General features: G+C 44.3%; 1 protein-coding gene across 1 annotated transcript in view; it reads right to left on the bottom strand.

Annotated features, from left to right (window-relative positions):
- LOC139113145 (Krueppel-like factor 3) overlaps window positions 1-17,933 on the bottom strand; it is a 248,051-nt gene that overhangs the window by 133,537 nt on the left and 96,581 nt on the right. Inside the window, exon 4 of the mRNA XM_070674078.1 lies at window positions 11,479-11,653. Coding sequence (XP_070530179.1) covers window positions 11,479-11,653 — 175 coding nt within the window. The remainder of the gene's footprint in view (window positions 1-11,478; window positions 11,654-17,933) is intronic.

The following is a 17,933-nucleotide window of genomic DNA, read 5'->3' as shown; positions in this document are numbered from 1 at the left end:
CTGCAGTCCCCCACCCACCCACTTCGCCCAACCACCCAACGAACTATCCACCCTACGAAACGGTCCCACGAGAGAATCTTTTTTCCTCCCTCTCTATTTCTTTCTTTTTTTTCCCCTTGCGATCTGGCGCCTACTTCGTCCACTTCTCACAGAACCTCCTCTTTCTTTCGTCTCCGCTGGTATCTTGGCTGCGGCACCAACTAGAGTCACCCTACCCTGGGGCCTGTATACCGCCAAGGGCACCGCAAAGCACCGTTCGGGCACCTAAAGAGTGGGAGAGGAGGGAATCGACAACGAAGAAGAGTCCTTTTCCACTTCTCTATCTCGACGAAGAAACGAAGGAAGAAAGAGGAAGAAGACCGAACCGGGTGAACGGCGAGGTGGAAGGAAGAAGATAGGAGGGAAGAGGGAGGCAGTGATAAGTGTGGGAAGGGCAGGTTGCATAAGGTCTAATATTATGCAAGCACACACAGGCTCTCGGCTCGAATGCGTTAGATCCCTTGGGTCCTGTGCTCCCCCTCCCTCCCACTACCGTCGCCACCGCGTGGCCGTTCCGCGGCGCGCTATACGGCGTACACGCAGAACGTAAGGTCCCAGGTACGAGAGAACGGTTCTACTCGTCAGGATTCAGCCTCCGTACGTGTGTGGGTTTACGGTTTGCGCTTCTCTCGCGCCGCTCGGGTCCCGCGTGTCCTCTCTACCTACGTACAGGCGCGAGCGCACAAATGTACGTGTGTATATACGACTCACCCTACCTGCATAGAAATCGCGGGAGCATTGAACCCAGGAAGTGGCCATGAAATAGTCATTCCTGAAAGGTTAACTCTCCTACCGCATCTCGCGGGGCCCCGAGGTCGAGCCTGAAAGTCCGGAAAGTCCGCGGTCGACCGGGAGAGACGGATGGGATGCGAGAGGGTCGACGGAGCAACCGTCGAAGAGGAGAATGCAGGGTGTGGGGAGGGTAAGCACTGGGAGAAGAGTCGGCATACGTCCGGTACCCGGTGGGTTTCGTGGTTTGAGGGAAGGACTCGGAGGTTAATTGACTGTGAAACACGCGGAATGGATCGCAAGTTACTGGGACGGGTCCGATCTTACGGGCCGCTTGTCCGAAATCACTTCTCGCCGATGTCGTCGAGATCGCATTTCGTGTGGTCAAGGATAAACGTCACGAGGCGTGAGAGGAAATCAAGTCGGTCATTCTCAATAATCGCGGCAAATTCTCTCTCGCGGCCTTATCTTTTTAATATCGCCGAGACCATATCAACGTCGCAAGAGACACGCAGTAAATTAAGCTTCGAATATGTATTAATAATCGCACGATTTAATAATGTATATTAAATATGTATTAATAATCGACCGAAAATAATTGCGACACTCCGGTATTTACCAAATGATAAACGTACGCGAGATTTTAGAGTCGCGCATAAAACAACTTTAAGTTACGACGGGGTTCTATCGTCGAGAAATATTGCGGTGTTTGCTCAGATATCACAATTACCCCGATCGACTCCGGGTATCTCGTGACTACGGGACACCTTCGTCATCGAGTCCCGACACGCGTGCGATAGGGCGAGACAGAGCGCGAACGAAGAAAAGAGGAGGCCTCTCTCGTTCCCACAACCCACAGGCCGGCTATCGGGCTACGGCGGATTCGAGAGCGAGGGGTCGAAGATCGAGCGAAACGTCGAACGTGTCAAAATTCGAACGGGCCGGGTACGGTACGTACATCTCTCGACGGATGGGAAGGCCGCTTCGCTCGGCTATAGAGCCAAGTCCGAGGAGTTTTCCCCCCTCGCCGTTCTCTTCGTCGCGCCACGGCACTCGGTTCTATCGTGGCGAGCGCACGATACGGCCACGGTGAGTACCTCTACGGAGTAGTAGTACCAGGGTACCTCGGAGGCCGCAGGGGTCACAGGGCGAAGGCACTTCTCACGCCCCCGCCATGTCGGAGGAGAGCACCCCACTTAGACGAGGCGTACATACCTTAACGCGGCCGATTAGTATACGCGCTTAATTGCCGCTAACGTGCGTGCGTGACGGCGGGTATCGATCATCCGCCAGGCGGCGGGCAGCACCGGGAAAGAATCGAGAGGTAACCGGGTCAAAACGGAACGATCTGCCGCGGATTCACGCACGTTTATAATTAATATCACCGAATCCGAGCGACGATCCGCTAATCGATCGTCAGGCTCACACTGGCTCGCATTTCGCGCTGTCAACGGAGAGATGCACGAACAACGTCGATTTCTATTCTTTGTTTCTACATTTATATTTTAAACAATGTACGGGAGATAATAAGTAAATCTGCTGCTGTCGTCCTAGGAAATAATACAACTGAATCTACGTTGTTTCTTATTTTACTTCACCGCGAACGTTGTGAAGCTTTCGTTAAATATCGATCAACGTCGATTAAATTTTAGCGCACAACCGAATGAAAATACAATACGATAATACACACCGCGCGGACAAATCCCGATATGGCCTCCTTTTACCGACTAATTCCATAATATCTCATTGCCGTGCTGCTATGATTAATGGGGCGAGCTGACTCCTCCGTTGACGTATAAAGTCGTAGAATTGCGAAATTCATAATTTATAGCAGGCGCCTTTCGTCTAGGAGTCTCGCGATTTTTCAAAGGAACGGGATTATGAATTGATTATATAGTCCCGATTACGTAATTACACGCTGACCGATGTATCGTGTGCCGCTTGGTTACTTCGGGCGAGCAGCGATCTATTATGTGCGTATTCACAATGAATAATCCGACGAGATCAAGGATTCAATTACAGTGTTAATTTCGCCGTTTGCGCAATCGTGAAACTCGCAGAAATTCATCAAAAGTTCGCTCGGTTTGCGCTTCTTTTTTTTTTTTTTTTTTTTTCTTCCTTTTCTCCTCCGCGCCCACGAAACACCTCGAAAAGTCGACGCGCGGAATTATACGACGTTAATAATACGATGACGCAAGTGACCGCTACGACCGAAATTTATCACTAACAGAAGTCGATTCGTTACGTTTCCAAACGTGACGTTCCGCGACTAATTACAGCGTTAATTATGCGATCGGTCGCGCGCAAAAAGAAAAATTTATTACGCGCAGGAAGGCCTAAGAGACCCATTGCAATTTTTTATTTTTTTTTTTTTAACGTAGGGATTGCGCGGAATTACTTAATGGCCGTGTTAATTACATAAATACATAGCTGCATGGGGAATATTTATTGACCCGACCCCGATTACAACTTTTCTCAAAGCCGGCGCGAAGCGATACGACCCCGATGGGTGTTGATCGGTTATTCCAATGGATATTCCGCCGAGTTTATCGCGCCGACTAATCTGCGCGAAAGCTCGCTCCGAACATCCTTTGTCCTCTCATTACAGCCGATTTCACGAAATTACGAAAATCGCGAGATTCTTATCGCGAGGACGCATCCGACGGTCAGCACATATTCGCGCAGATAATACGAGACGATAAAACAACGTGCATACACCTGACTCGGAGGTAGGCTCGACGCGAGGCGATTGGCTTCGATCCATAAAATGTCAATTGACTATCGTTTCTCTATCGAGTGGGTAGAATACAGTCGCGTCGATCGAGATGCTAGAAGACATAATGTCAAGGCAACCGCCGTGCCACGTCATTGCGCTGTAGCAACCGAGAAAAATAAACGATAAATCGTTCCGTATCAGAACGATTACGATACGTGATCTTCTCAAGCAATCGCGGATCAAATCAAACGTTCGTACGTTTACGCAGCGTCCGCACGAGAGGACTCTATAAATGCATCTTGTAATTAGAATTAGTTAAGTAGCATTTATGCAAGCGACAAATAGGACGCTTAAAAGAATGTACATTAAACGTTAAACGACTGAAACAGAAGAAAGAAAAAAAAAGGGGGAAAAAAATGGCAGCGTGAATAAGTCAGAGTAATCAGGCGTTAAAGTAGCGTTTGCATTTGCATGACTAAGTTGGTAAAGAACGTAAATATAAAAAATGTGAACCAGATAAAAGAATATTTTTAAATGAGCAGTTGCAGTTTGCTCAACCAGAAAAATGTCTAAGGGAAAATTATAATTAATTAAGTAATTACAAAAGGCACGAGTGACTGAACAATGTGTTTAAATAGTTCAGAGAAAGTCTCCATTGACAATTTGTTAATTTATAGTTATTTCTTGCTTTCGTGCCGGACATGTGAACGATGCGTAGTGGCAACGAGCACGTTTCAATTTTGCTAATCAACCATGATGAGACTTTCTAGATCCGGGGGCACGTCAAGGATACTGACACTTCGCGGACCGCATTATCCCATCACCGACATTAAGCTCTCTATTCGACGGCCCAATTTAACCGAAATTCGACCGTCCCGATTATCCGTAATTTTTTCGAAAGTATGCCGTCGTAGTCGATAGTATTTTTACCCGGCGCGTCGTTCTCGATGAATTAATGCCGTAACAAAAAAAAAAAAAATTGCGTACGCATCACGGATAGAATTTTACGCGTGCTAAAAGTTACGGTAAAATGCTGTAGCTGTATACTTCTTTAAGAAAAAAAAAAAAAAAAAAAGCAAAATCTCTCCGTCCACGTCTCTCGAGTAATTACGCGATGAAAGCAGCAGGCGGTTTTTGACGCTCAGAGTCGATATTGAACTGTACCTTTCGTGGTATCGGAATATTCAGACAGTGATGTCATTACGTATTCGAGATAAGAGCACATTCTTGTTAGCTTGCATATTTACTTTCCAAGTCGAAGTCTTCGACGTCAACTGATCGGTAAATGTGTGATTTTTTATTAACGACGTCTCCACTCTGTCTCACGAGGGATTTATTATTTATATATTTGTATATCGGTAAAGATTCTCACTGAACATTTATCATTAAACACGGTGTTTGATTAAAAAATTTTTTTGTTTAATTATACATAAAAGAGCAAGTTCAAATATTACGCTGACAAATGTCATAAACGATATATGATGGATGAGCTTCTTGGAAGTTCAAAGCAAACAGTAATTTCGAAACCTCTTATATACATTATTAATTTACACGTAATATTTAAATAACGCCTATTAATTTGTAATTAAATTACCGAAAATTAATAAACAATTATAAAAAAAAAAGAAAATAATAATCCATCGAACCAAGTCATCGAACAATTATTAAGATAAGCTCAAAGTTCATAACTTATTTTTCAAATTGTCCCCAAAAATAAAAATGTCAAGCCAACGAGTTCAATATCGAAACTGTTCCTTCTCCAATCAGATGTGCCTCTATCTAAATGTCTTGCGCAACTTGTCGGGCATAAGCACTTGTGAAGAATCAAGAGAAGGAGCAGGTCGAGCACGAAGAAGCAACGGCAACCAACGACGGTTTACACCGTGACGAGGACGAAAAGATGGCGCAATGTAATGCCGGCGTTACATAAAAGCGTAAACGGGTTTAAAGATTTCCCTCGCGTCGGCTCTCGAAGTCGAGAATCTGCTCTGCTATCGTTCGATCAGTCCATTTCACCGCGCCTCCTTCGAACCTTCTCCTCCGCTCTTCCTCCGATTACTCCCTCTTGCCCCTGAAGAATCGATCGATTACATATCGTAGACGGAACTGACAAACTAAACGCTGGTATTGTACGATCCATAACAAATATTAATTGAAATAGAGCGACTAATGAGAGGTCAGCGACGCACGTAATTGGTTTAATTACTGTTACGCTTCTGCCGTTGGCGATAAAGCAAAAATGAACGGCGCGCGTAATTGTTATTTTTAGATTGTGACGAACTGACAGATGTGACATAAAATAGGTCATATGCTTCCTCGTTAAAAAATAAATTAAATATTTAAAAAGGTTTATATTTTATTTTTTTTAATAAATGCAATATATAGCCTATTAAATTATAATAATATTTAATTTCTTTTCAAGTCACTAACAAAATGTATATTTTATACTTTTTAAATTATATATTAATCTATAAAAAAAAAAAGCTGATTTAATTAACTTTATTCTTTGCGTATTTAATTTTTCACAAAAATGTACAAAATAATAATTACGTGAAATCGCACATTAAAAAAATATTTCGTACAGTTTGTGCCCGTTTGAGAGACAAAATTAAAGAGAAGTAAATTTCGCCGTGCAGAAACGTGCGTGCGTACGTACTTACGCGCGTATGCAGCGTCATTTGTAGTACATGCGTGCAAGTATTCATATGGAACGCGCGCACAAGAGCGAGAACATCTAAGATCCTATCGCCCAATGCTCCGAGCGCGATATGACCACCGCCTATCGCTACTGGTCTTACTACCAGTCCAGCTACTATTCTCGATCATCGTTTTACCATTCAACGGGAATTTATCTCGATCGTCGTCGATCGGCTAAACTGCGCACCTGTCTCGCGTTGCAAATGATTACCAGGGACGAAAATAATGATCTACAACGCACACCCGCAATGCTGCTCCATAAATTTACCGTGCAAAAAATAATCCTTCCCTCACCCTGAAGCTCATTATTACTAAATTTTTATTATTTCTATATTATTATTTTATCGACTAACGCTATCTCGTCAAAATTTCTGCGAAACGTTCCTAACGACTAAATAATACAGCACGCTGGACCATAATATTCGTACGTCACCGTGAATTAGCCACGACGTCTAGCAACGCGATACGGTTGTTCCCATTCTCTGTAATAGCGGCTCGATCGTTTTATCATTCAACTAGAATTTATCTCGGACAGCGAAACACGCCTCTAACTTGCACCCGGTTTCTGATAAGAATAATTTATTATGATAACGCCTGTGTGCGCGACCTGTTTGTCACTCCTCGGGCTAGCATGCCGCGCCGATTTGCTCGCCCGTAATATGTCTTCTCGTTTATCTTCCAATCAGTCGCGAAAGGCTGCATCATTATTATCCGAATAAGCGGGTGTCGTTCGCACGTGGGCGACGTCTAACGACGCCGTTATTCAATAGACATTTAATCCGCGTAATCGAATAACGCTTAATCTCACCGTGTCGTTAATTATAGTGTTTATCGCAGAAGTACACCCTTCGACAAATATCAAACAGATCGTAATCAGGAGCAATATCAGCTTCGAATAAAATTATGCGCTTGCACCTGTGCCTCGTAAAAGAAAAAAGTTTACGCGGAGTATTCATTACAAATTAATTCGCGTATTATTATATATATATTATTTTAAATTAATTCACGAGTTTTTTCATCGTTCAATAAAAAAAAAAAAAAATTAATGTTTAATGAAAACGTCTCGTTGCTTATTTAAAAGAGTGATAAAGTAGATTGAGGAAAAATAATTGACGAAAGTATGATAAAGCACAAGTATATATATTAATATAATAATACGTCAATGATTGGTAATTCGACTGCACACGATTTCACATGTAAAAACGGGATTCTGGGCCAACGGGACGACACACCGATCGAACATTTCTCTTCTCTCTCGATCGTCTCTTCCCACCAATCGCCGTCGAACGTGTCTCGCTTTAAGAACAAAAAGATTACGTTGGACCGTTAACACAGTTACGTATTATCTAGATTGCTACCCGTCGGCTTCCGCCGGCCAAGAAACAGCATGAGTAATTAATCAAAGACAATCAAACTCTGGGAGCGTCGACTTAAACCGACTCCCAACGGGACGGCCCCGCTATCCGTCATCTCTCCTCCGTTTAAAACCGGGAAAGAAACGGTGATGGTTGCGCGCTGTAACCGCCGTTGCTAACCCGGATGTGAATTACGCGAAAAGCTCCCCGGCGATTCCCTGGTGGTTCGCGACATCCAAGTGCTTTTTAACGATTAGAATTAACGCCCACCTGTTAATTCGCGCGGCGACAATCGCACGACATTGTACGGCGCTTAATTCCAGGCTCGTTCACCCGCAGATTGTCTAATTATTCACCGACGCGGAGAAATAAAGACCTCCGACGTCGTCGTTGCACGACAGTTTTGTTAGCATAATTAAAACGTGGCAAAGAATCATCAACTGCATAACTGTATAGCCGCGGGCATTTTTTTGCTTAATGGATTTGTAACCGTAAACGTTTTAATTTCTCAAATCTCTGCATTCGTAAGAGCCAAGACGCAAAAAAAAAAAAAAAAAAGTAGCATTATGCACGATGAGATAACAGGATAATAAATTAGTACCGTGAATTAGAACTTTTATTTAATTTCCTGTGCTCGGTTTTTTAATAAATTATAAAAGTGGCTGCAAATTGACAGATTACACAGGCGTATTAATTAACATCACGGAATACGCCGAGGATTTCTGATTTCGACGGAGACATTGGTCTACCTCATTCGCGTTATCTATAATCACGTCCATCAATTTTGCCAGGTTATTCGATTTTGTTCGGATTCGCGAAGTACGCTGTCGAACACCGGATCGGATTTGGCACCGGTTACGATACGTACGACCGCGGACTCGTGTTCGCGGTGCGTATATGGCGTTCACGCACGATCGGAATTTTCCGATAGCCACGACCAAGCGGCGAGTTATGATCGCGGACGCGAGTGGCCGCTGGACGGTGGAGGAAAGGGCCGGGCAACGACGACGTTTACCAGCGATCTCTAACATCCGTTCCGCGTTACATCACCACGAGAGATCACCGGTAGAGTTAACTGGAAAACAATAGAACGTCGATGCCATCCGAATGGATGTATCGTCAACTATTGACCACTCTCGATCGCACCGGGGGCCGTGCGCTAGCGAACGATATCAAGAACCTGCCTTTTCTATCTCGGCGGGGAATGTCACGTGCCGTGGATACATCGCAACGATGCGAGGCCTCCGTTTTTACGCATGACGACGTAAAGTGGGTTCCGGCCTGCCGATAAAGGTCCTTAACCCGACGTGGTTTCCGCACAAATAACGACCCCGAGGCGCTATTAAATTTTATCCCCGCATTCGATTACTTTGTAAAAAGAAAATGTATAATTAAATTTCTTACAACATGTGAGATATTTAATTAAATATATGAAATTTGTAATTAATTTGAAAAAAAAGAAGAAAAAGAAAAAACGTACCCGCCGTTAATAATTAGGTAATAAATAGGAAGTAAAAATAAATAGAGAAGCCTTTCTTGCTCGTCTAGAATAATTTATGATTCTGAAAGAAAGTATGTCCCGATCGAGAAATCATTTCACAGATTTGCGTGCGCTGTATCGCCGCTTAGGAGAGTGCCGAACTCCGTGCAATCTCGTTTCCCCGCGTATGTTATTAATGTTCGAGAGAGTATCGAGCCACCAGAGATATCCCCGCGTATATATCGAGTGCTTTCACGCCGGTTACTTTTTAATAAGCTGCAATCGAATTTACGTAATCCGTACGCGCGAACGTGCGCGTGAACGCTTTACAAAACGTTTGTCAGTTTATTTTCCGTACGGGACCCATAACACCCATCAGGTGCGAAAGGATTAACGCGCAGGCCGACCGGCTTTCCAACGGCGTAAATCACCGGAATCCGGGAAGGCGATTTCGCGCGGAGAAAGAGAGAAAAAGAGAGAGAGAGATTCGCCGGCCGTTCGTGGTGAGGTATCGGTCACGACGAGCGATTGCGATGCGCGAGAGACCAGATGCGTAAGCGCGCGATAAAAATATTTCCTACCGAGCTACACGCCGGTTAACCACGCGATCACGACCACGGCGACGCGGGCCCGCAGGCGAGGACTACGGGTTGCGACCCCAATCGCATTCGGATTCTACTTTGCGCAGGTGTGCGTGATCATTAATCCAGAAATGGAAGTGAACGTTGAGAGTTACCAACACCAGCTCTAGTCGCGCGGCGCCGCGTTTCTTTCTTTCCCGTTCGCCGTGTCGTTTTCGCCACGTCGATCGCTTCTTTCCTTCTCTTTTTGTACCCGATAAAAAAGAAAAAACAGGAAAAAAAAAACAGATAAAGGCGTGGCGCGCACATTATCTGCGCGAACGATTTCGCGGTTTCGACTATTAAGCTCGCTGTTGCCCTAACGAGTTAAAACGCTGAGGTAATCTTTTTCTTTTTGCTCGCGATCCGCTTCTTTATCGAGACGATTACAACATTAAAAGAATATTTCAGAAGACATCTGTTTCTTTTTTTTTTTTTTTTTTTACTCTACAATTTTATAGACACGAAGTCTCATTAATTTATTACAGTTAATTCATACTATATGCAAATTGATATTTAATGACGCGGAATAACGTTCGAACTCAATGAAAGGAAGCCTACGTCACGAGCGAACGTTCTAACACTCGGGGACAAATTCGTAATTTATTTCCTGGCCGCCAGGTTACATTGTGATAAGAACGAGGAATTACCCGTAGGTCCTTAAGCGTACGCATGCCGATACATGGCGTACGAGCTGCCTGTTGCACGCGTGGATTTTCCATAGAATGGTCGATCGGCGGTGGGCTCGTCCGCGCTATGCGGTATGCAGAAAAAATTCCACATAATTAACCCATAAAGCAGCGCAATCGCCGGGGATCTCTCTATGGTTTATCCATAAGCGAGCGGCGAGGCCACTCCGCGAGTCGCGGCGGTTCTGCGTGTGCTGTGCATGCACCTGTGTGCTAGTGCGTCGCACCTGTACCAGGCTACGTAAAGGCGAAATTATACGGTTCGTTTCTGACTCGATGATTTCTAGCTTCGAGAGAAAACCAAAGAAAAATTCCCGCAGATCAAGCCAATTTAGATAGGCCGTGAAAAATACGAATATTTTTTGTTAAATTAGAAATATATAAATTAAATCATAATTTTAAGCAGAAAAATTATCTGAAAAATTTAAAGATTCGATAAAATTCCAAGAAATCAGAATAAACAATTTTTTATATTAAAAAAAAATTAATTTATCATTAAATAAATTTTTTTTTTGTACTTGCTGAATAAATTTATATAAATTGTTAATAGTAAACCGTAGAAACCTGGCTTAAGACAGACAACCGCGTTTGCGTAAACACACATGATCTACGAAACGACAAGCCGATGGGCAGTTTCGTTTGCGTGCAGTTTATAACATAGAATTCCGCTGCCTCGCGGATGGTCCGTGGAATTTTAAACGTGCCTCTCTCGAGTGCCGTGTAAGCGTGCTAAGTGTAATCCTTCGCACTTAGAAATTAATCTAGCAAACGTTAATCAGAAGATACCGGACGTTCCGTCGCAGAGTCCGAGAAAGTAGGAAACTAACTTAAACAATCAAGAAACAGCTATTTTTCTTAATGCTGGCAATAAGTCACGACGAGTCGCAACTCTGACCTGATCAAAGAACAAGAATTCATCTCCTACGATTTCTGATCGCGGCCTACATATATCGCGGAAACGGCATTCGCAGCCGTGAACAAGAGCGCCGTATAAAGCACGTGCAGACGAAAGTCCGTGAACAAGTGCAAATGCATTTCGAGTTGCTACCCCTTCCTCCCCCCCGAGGCTTGTACCGACGTGTTACTGTCGCAAGATTCGATTTAAATTCCAGCCGCGTTGCTAGACGGCCGCACATAAATTTAGTCTACTCACCAGTAGATACGCAAAGCGGCGGCGGCGGTGGCGGCGTGGGCGTTGTCGAGGGCGACGGTATTCTTCTTGCAACGGCGTTAATTATCGCCGCCGGACTGTACCGTGGCACCTGCAACACCACAGGAGTTTTCACGGACAGGTCCACTGGTTCCAGCTGCACCGGCGGTCCCGCCGCCTGTAACAGAAGGAAACGTGCTCGTCAGAGGCTGGCAGCTACCATTAACAGAAGCGCTCCTGCTCTCGCTGGGCGTAGCACCCGAGATCTATCAGGTGCCTTTCAGGCGTAAGAATGTTCGCAAGACATAAAGGCACTGCTAAATTAACAAACGTTTAATTGAAACAAATACGTGTCATAATATCGTTTGAATTAATTTGATTTAATCGCTGAAAAAAAGAAGAAAAAAAGAAAGAAAATAAAATAAATTGTATAAATTATATTCTTATAAAAGTATTGAACGACGCAAGGGTATTCTGTAATAATTTTCAAACACGAAATTATAGTTTTCTTCAAAATCAATTTATTACATAATATTTAATACAAAGTTGCGTACTTCGTCGCAATTGCGTGCCTAGGATTCAGCGGAGATCTTAAAAGTTGATCTTCGCCGCGACCACGCTCGCGTAGGTGTCCCTCTCTTCCTTCCAGATATTGAGAAAAAGGTGCGAAGCAATCTCGTGGCTTTATATTACGCCGTCCCGAGTTAATTCACGTGTATTTCGAGGCGTTGTGGCGCTGGGTGTAAATGAATATTAGTATAATACGCCGTTTACACAACGTGGTAATTTTGCGAATGTTACACCGCGCGCAGCTGTGAGGGATTCGATTTGACGAGACTTAGACGCGGCGAGTATAATTTCGCCCACGCAACATCGTCGATTGTCATACATGGTTTCGTCGAGTTAATACCCGGTGCTCTCCAGCAGCGTTTTTTACGAAAGCGTCGCGATATTGATAAAAAAAAAAAAAACAAACGGACAAAGGTACTAGCCTCTACGCCGAGGTACGTGACTTACTCGGCAGCGGTTTCAATAGCCGATGCTGATAGCAGGCCAAAGTGCTTAGGCGCAATTAGCATAACTAGCGTCGGTAGTGACGTGGACTAATCACGACCAGTTCCCACGAGAGATTCGACTCGGCTTAAGCTGTCGGTCGCTTGTATACCCTGCGCTATCTAATTTCTCTGTGACACACCTCCGATCGTCTAATGACCGCCGGGATTGATAGTCGATCACGCGAAGGGACCAATTCTCATAGATTACAATCAAATTGGTACGAACGTCATTGGTATCGAAAATGATACAACAGGAGTAGTAGACTTAATTGTTATTATTGTTTGCAGAGCAGATGTGCAATACTCTATCGAATTTGATTAATTAAAATTCGTATTTGTACGTAATATATTAATGAGAAATATCGACAGCGATTAAATTTATTATAAAATACTGCAGTGGTTATACAAAACTCTTGGCACAACATTTATATCCGTTTCTCTGTCGCAATAATTATGCGACGCAACGCGGTATTTCTTTACATCTTGTCATCGAGACTATAATATTCGGGTTACTATACGAATGCCTAATTGTATCGAAAGAGGACTGCCTTTGTACCAGCCGTGATCGATCGCCGCGCTCGCGTCGATATCGGATTTCCGAAACAATCGTGCAGAAGATCGGATTTACAGTGCACGGCGACCGGTTTCGCGCCCGATTGTTTCCCCGACAACCTCTCGATGAAACGTGGGAATGCTCGTGCACACATCGACAATGAAAAGCACGCCTCTCTTCTGTCCGCGCCGTATACCTGTCATAGGATCAAACAAATGGTTCGTGTCGTGAAACACGATACGACGCTAATAGCGCAACTTCGGCCGACCGGCGATTACACTGGCGGTGAGTGTAACTGTAACACCACGGCGCGATTAACAAATTACACGTAACACATCCGCGCGCACACGAAACAACTCGCCGTTGAGCTACCCGCAATAATTTATAACGGAGTTTACCGGCGCTTTTAACAGAGCCATTCAAATCACTGTAAAACTGTGCAACCAATAGAAAAGAAAAAAAAAGAAAAAAAAAAGAATGTTGAAGAACAAAAGGCTTTAGAATCCATTGCAAAAATATATTGTAACACTAAGGCATAAATAACTTCGTTTTTTTTAATATTACTTTCTTTAATTTTTTTTTTTTTTCCATGGATAGTTCAACGACGATCCTTCGTTGTACGCTTAAAGGTCTAAAAATTTCGAAACGCCGCCGATCGCAACCGCCTAACAAAATATATCGCGTTACAAATGACGAAATAAAATACGCCTGGCAGCAAATACGAAATGCACCGCCCGGCCGCTTCTTGTGACATACCGAAATCGCGGCTCGGTCGATTCCACAGGTGAAGTCACTCGGCACGCAAAACACGGCCTGTCCATCGCGGAGTTCTGGTTTCTGAAAACCGCGATACGTGCGCTTGTTATTCATGAGCCGCGAGATGAGCAGCGGCGAACGGGACAGGCGGACTTTTCGGACGAGCAGTAAAAGCCACGACGGGTTAATGCGTGTCACGCAGGCTGGAAACGCACGAAGCCGACGGCGGCCCGGTCGGGCCTTTACGACACGACGATTCTAATTAAATCTAATATACGCGCGCGGCAATAATCCGTCGTAAACCGTGGTATATCCATCGGGCAATAAATAATTATAAACTAATAAAGTTTAACGAGAGGGAATACGCGGAAGAGTTAAAACCCCGTGCATGCGTATATTAAATTCGTGTCTCTGTCGTTAACGAAGCGTCGACGAGTACAATCGGGCTCGAGGGAAGAGGGTTTTAATCGACGAGTCCGCGATAGATTCGAGAGGTATACATTCGTGGTGTAGGAATGCGAAGCATGAACTCTACAACTCCGCTGAAGTTCATGCAGATTAGTAAGTTGCATGAATTTTTTTTCGTAATTTTTTTTTGTAATTAGGGTCTCTTAAAAAACAGCGCGCGCGTAGCGCTAGTGAAATCAAACGACGCATTAAATCGTCGATGACTAATGAAAGACCGGGTAAACTGTTCTTAATGATTCCAGTCTGCGCACCGTGAGAGACGTACATATGGTTTATACACGCACGTACGCGGCAATGTACGTTTACGTCTAAATACGTACATGAGCGTAATATAGACGGGCGTTCTCGTACCTATGTAGTACGTATGTTCTCACAGTAGCGGTCCGTAATGAGAGTGTAACGTTCATCAATCATTCGTTGAGCAATCTCCGACCAGGCGAGTCGCGGCGGAATTAATTTAATTACTACAAATGTTTCGGGGTAAAAATGGTCCGCGATCGATGCCACGTCGGCGACGCCACATCGCAACGCAGTGGTTCGTCTACGCGAATAGTCTCGAATCGATGCCTTCGTGGAATTTTCCAGTCAAGCGTTAATAAAAATAAAAAAAGATGAAGGAAGAAAAAGAACGACGGAGAGAAAAAGAGAGGCGGAAGTTATTAGATAATGACGCAAAATAATAATGTTTGAATCGCAGCGAAACCTATTCGATTGCAATTAAGAAAATATAAGTAGCGATGTTTAACGAATCGATAAAAGAAAAAAAAAAATTCGAAAATCACTCCTGAATTACGTTGTCCTTTCGATTTCTAAAAGACGTGTTATACTTTCAACCGTAATTGACGAATCAATGTTCCCATTAACTTTTCTACTTTCGCATCTTATTATCCTTGCTGCCTTGACAAATTATTCTGCATTCCCTGTTTTGTCGCACCTTGTCGGACGTGTCTTTCAGCAAATCAGATCAACGGTGACGTTAATTTCTTTCCGGTGCGTGCACACTCGCGGCCCATTAGATCGGAGTAATAAATTCTTGGCGGATAGCGACGTTAATTACGTCGTTTCTGTAACGCGTAATGGCGAAGCTTATGCATCAAAGTATGACGTTACGAAAGGATTATTCTAAATGTTAACGTTTTCTTAGCCCGAGGTGGTAACGCGCTCGGCGCCTCGAATCTCTCGCTCTTCCTCGCGGTATCGGGAGTATGTATACATAGGCGGTCCACCGCGGCTGTGTCTTTGAAATTATCGGCAAAATCTACCGTGACCGAAGTAACTGCGGAGTTATTACCGAGATAGGCCCATTACGTATTATACACGGTATCTTTTTTTATTTTATTTCTTTTTTTATTGCGAATAACGCGGCGTGCCCCTTGCGCACCTGAGATTAGGTGAAGTGCCGATGTAGACATTATCCGGAGATTGGGTGTTTATAGGGCGATTTTTGAATTAGATTAGCCCGCACCGTGCGCCCCGGTATCAAGCACCGCAACGCCGATATCGTTTTTGCTCGTTCCCGTTTTCTTGCGCGCTGTATATATCACAAGATTTCGCAACCGAGGGGACCGACAATTAACTCATATCGAGCCGAGCGTGAACAAAGCGCGAGGCTTCGCGCCGTTAACCCGCAAATGCAATTCGTAAGGCGACGCGTTTTCTTTTTTTTTTTTTTACAAACAGCCGCTTCATTATTCTGATAAAATGTTTAAAATCTGGAATAATTAGTCTCCGCAAGATTACAGATTCTCAGACACGTTATCTTAAATTCGGGACAAAATTTTTGTGTTATATTTTACGCGCTTGAGGGCGATGAATATATGTTCTCTCAGCTGCCGAACGGTATCCTCGGGTCAGTTCATTATCGTTTGACGATTGTACGCGGATAAATTCAACTCTGCCCGTGCGCCCGCGGCTAATCGAGAGTTGGCCAAATGAACCAGCCGCAAAACCGGGTGCACTGACCTTTGAGAGCGCGACATTGCTTGTTTACCCGTCGCACATCCGAGGGCAGCCTCATACCGAAAGGTAGAACGTCCCCTTTCACGTGTCATATATTTTTTGCTCGCGTCCGGGGCTCCAGCAAGCTTTCGTCGTTTCCGTGGAATAACAACATTTTCGTCGTTCACGATTATCACGTGCACGAATAAAGAAAAAAAAAAAAAAAGAAAAAAAAACGGGGGAAAACATTCCATTTAGTGCAACGTGTACGCAGCTCGTCGAATGATCGTCCCAATTAAAGAGTCTGCAATGAGCGCACGGTAATTTCGACGAATTATCCGGGTTCACCTGTCATCGGGGAGGGTATCACGATTACGAAACCGTCAATCAGGCGAGGAGTGATGCGCCGCCGTTTCGACGGCTCAATTTGATTCAGCACGGGGGAAATGGTTTATGATAGCGAGCCGAGAGAGATCGGGGAGCCTTTATTTGGCAACGGCAGACCTCGTTAGCCGCGAATACGGACGCACTGAATAGGTAGAAAAAGAGAAAATCATCCAACTACCCGCCGGGAAGCGTTAATTTGAGACGCCGCGACTTGACATTTCCATCACGATCGGATCATTGACGATTTTTCTTCATGTGCCGCTTAATCCCAATTTCCCGTGCACCTCTCGGGTCCATCCGTACGTTATCTCGTATTTAATTTGCTCTCGCTCTCCCTTCCCTGTCTGCGCAACGACATTTGCGAGAATCAAGTATTCTCAGACGTAATCGAATTCAATTAGCACGCTCGTGGAACTTCGACGGTGGTCGATCACGCGAATGCGATGGATTCACCCGAAGTCGAATACATGCACATCATATTATAATCAGATCGACCCACTCAGTATATTATGTAATATCACCCGAAGCAAAGATCGTCTCATAAACGATACATAAGTTCTATTCGCAAAACTGTCGGGACTGTTTTGTTATTTATAAGTATAATTTGAAGAAAACAGAGCAAGGACTGTTTTATAGATCGCGCGAGAAGAAATATTGGAAAAAGAATGGTCTAAGATCTTACTTTTATATGTTTAAAAATATTTATTTACCATAATAAGTTTTTTTTTTTTTAATTAATAATACTTTACATTATTTTTGCGTAATCTTTAAATTCAAATACTTATTCCAAAAAAAAAAAAAAAAAATTGAGCTAAGATTTCTTACAAAAATCTCAAGAAGGATAATAATCGGTTTAAAGGGCAAATTGTCGCGCCATTTAATCCAGCTAATTACTCGAAAAGCGAGACGTTACGAGGAGCTTAGTAAACTCGCATCTGCCGTTCGCGCATCTCGCGTCTACGAATGCTCTTGCCGGCGAAAAGAATTCCGCGCACGTTTCACGGTGCGAGACACGCCCCGTGACATCATCGCGGTCCGTTGATGCCGAGTCCCATAAAGGCGAAGTGCAGCGGTAAGAAGAAGCGCAGCGAGAAGGAGGCGTGGGGCCGGACGGGGGAAAGAAAGACGGACGAAGGGGAGCCGAGAGCGCTCGAGCGCATCAGTCGCGGGAAAGAATTCCGGACGATGTTACAGCTGATGCGAATTAAGCCGCGGCGGATTTATCATGCAGCAGCGGACACTCCCTGTTGTCTCTTCGACTTTGCGCCTCTGCCTGCAGGGACGCATCTACCGTAACGCAC

Source organism: Cardiocondyla obscurior, linkage group LG02 (genome assembly GCF_019399895.1).
Source record: "Cardiocondyla obscurior isolate alpha-2009 linkage group LG02, Cobs3.1, whole genome shotgun sequence".
Classification (NCBI taxonomy): domain Eukaryota; kingdom Metazoa; phylum Arthropoda; class Insecta; order Hymenoptera; family Formicidae; genus Cardiocondyla; species Cardiocondyla obscurior.
This window is presented reverse-complemented; position numbering and strand designations above follow the sequence as displayed.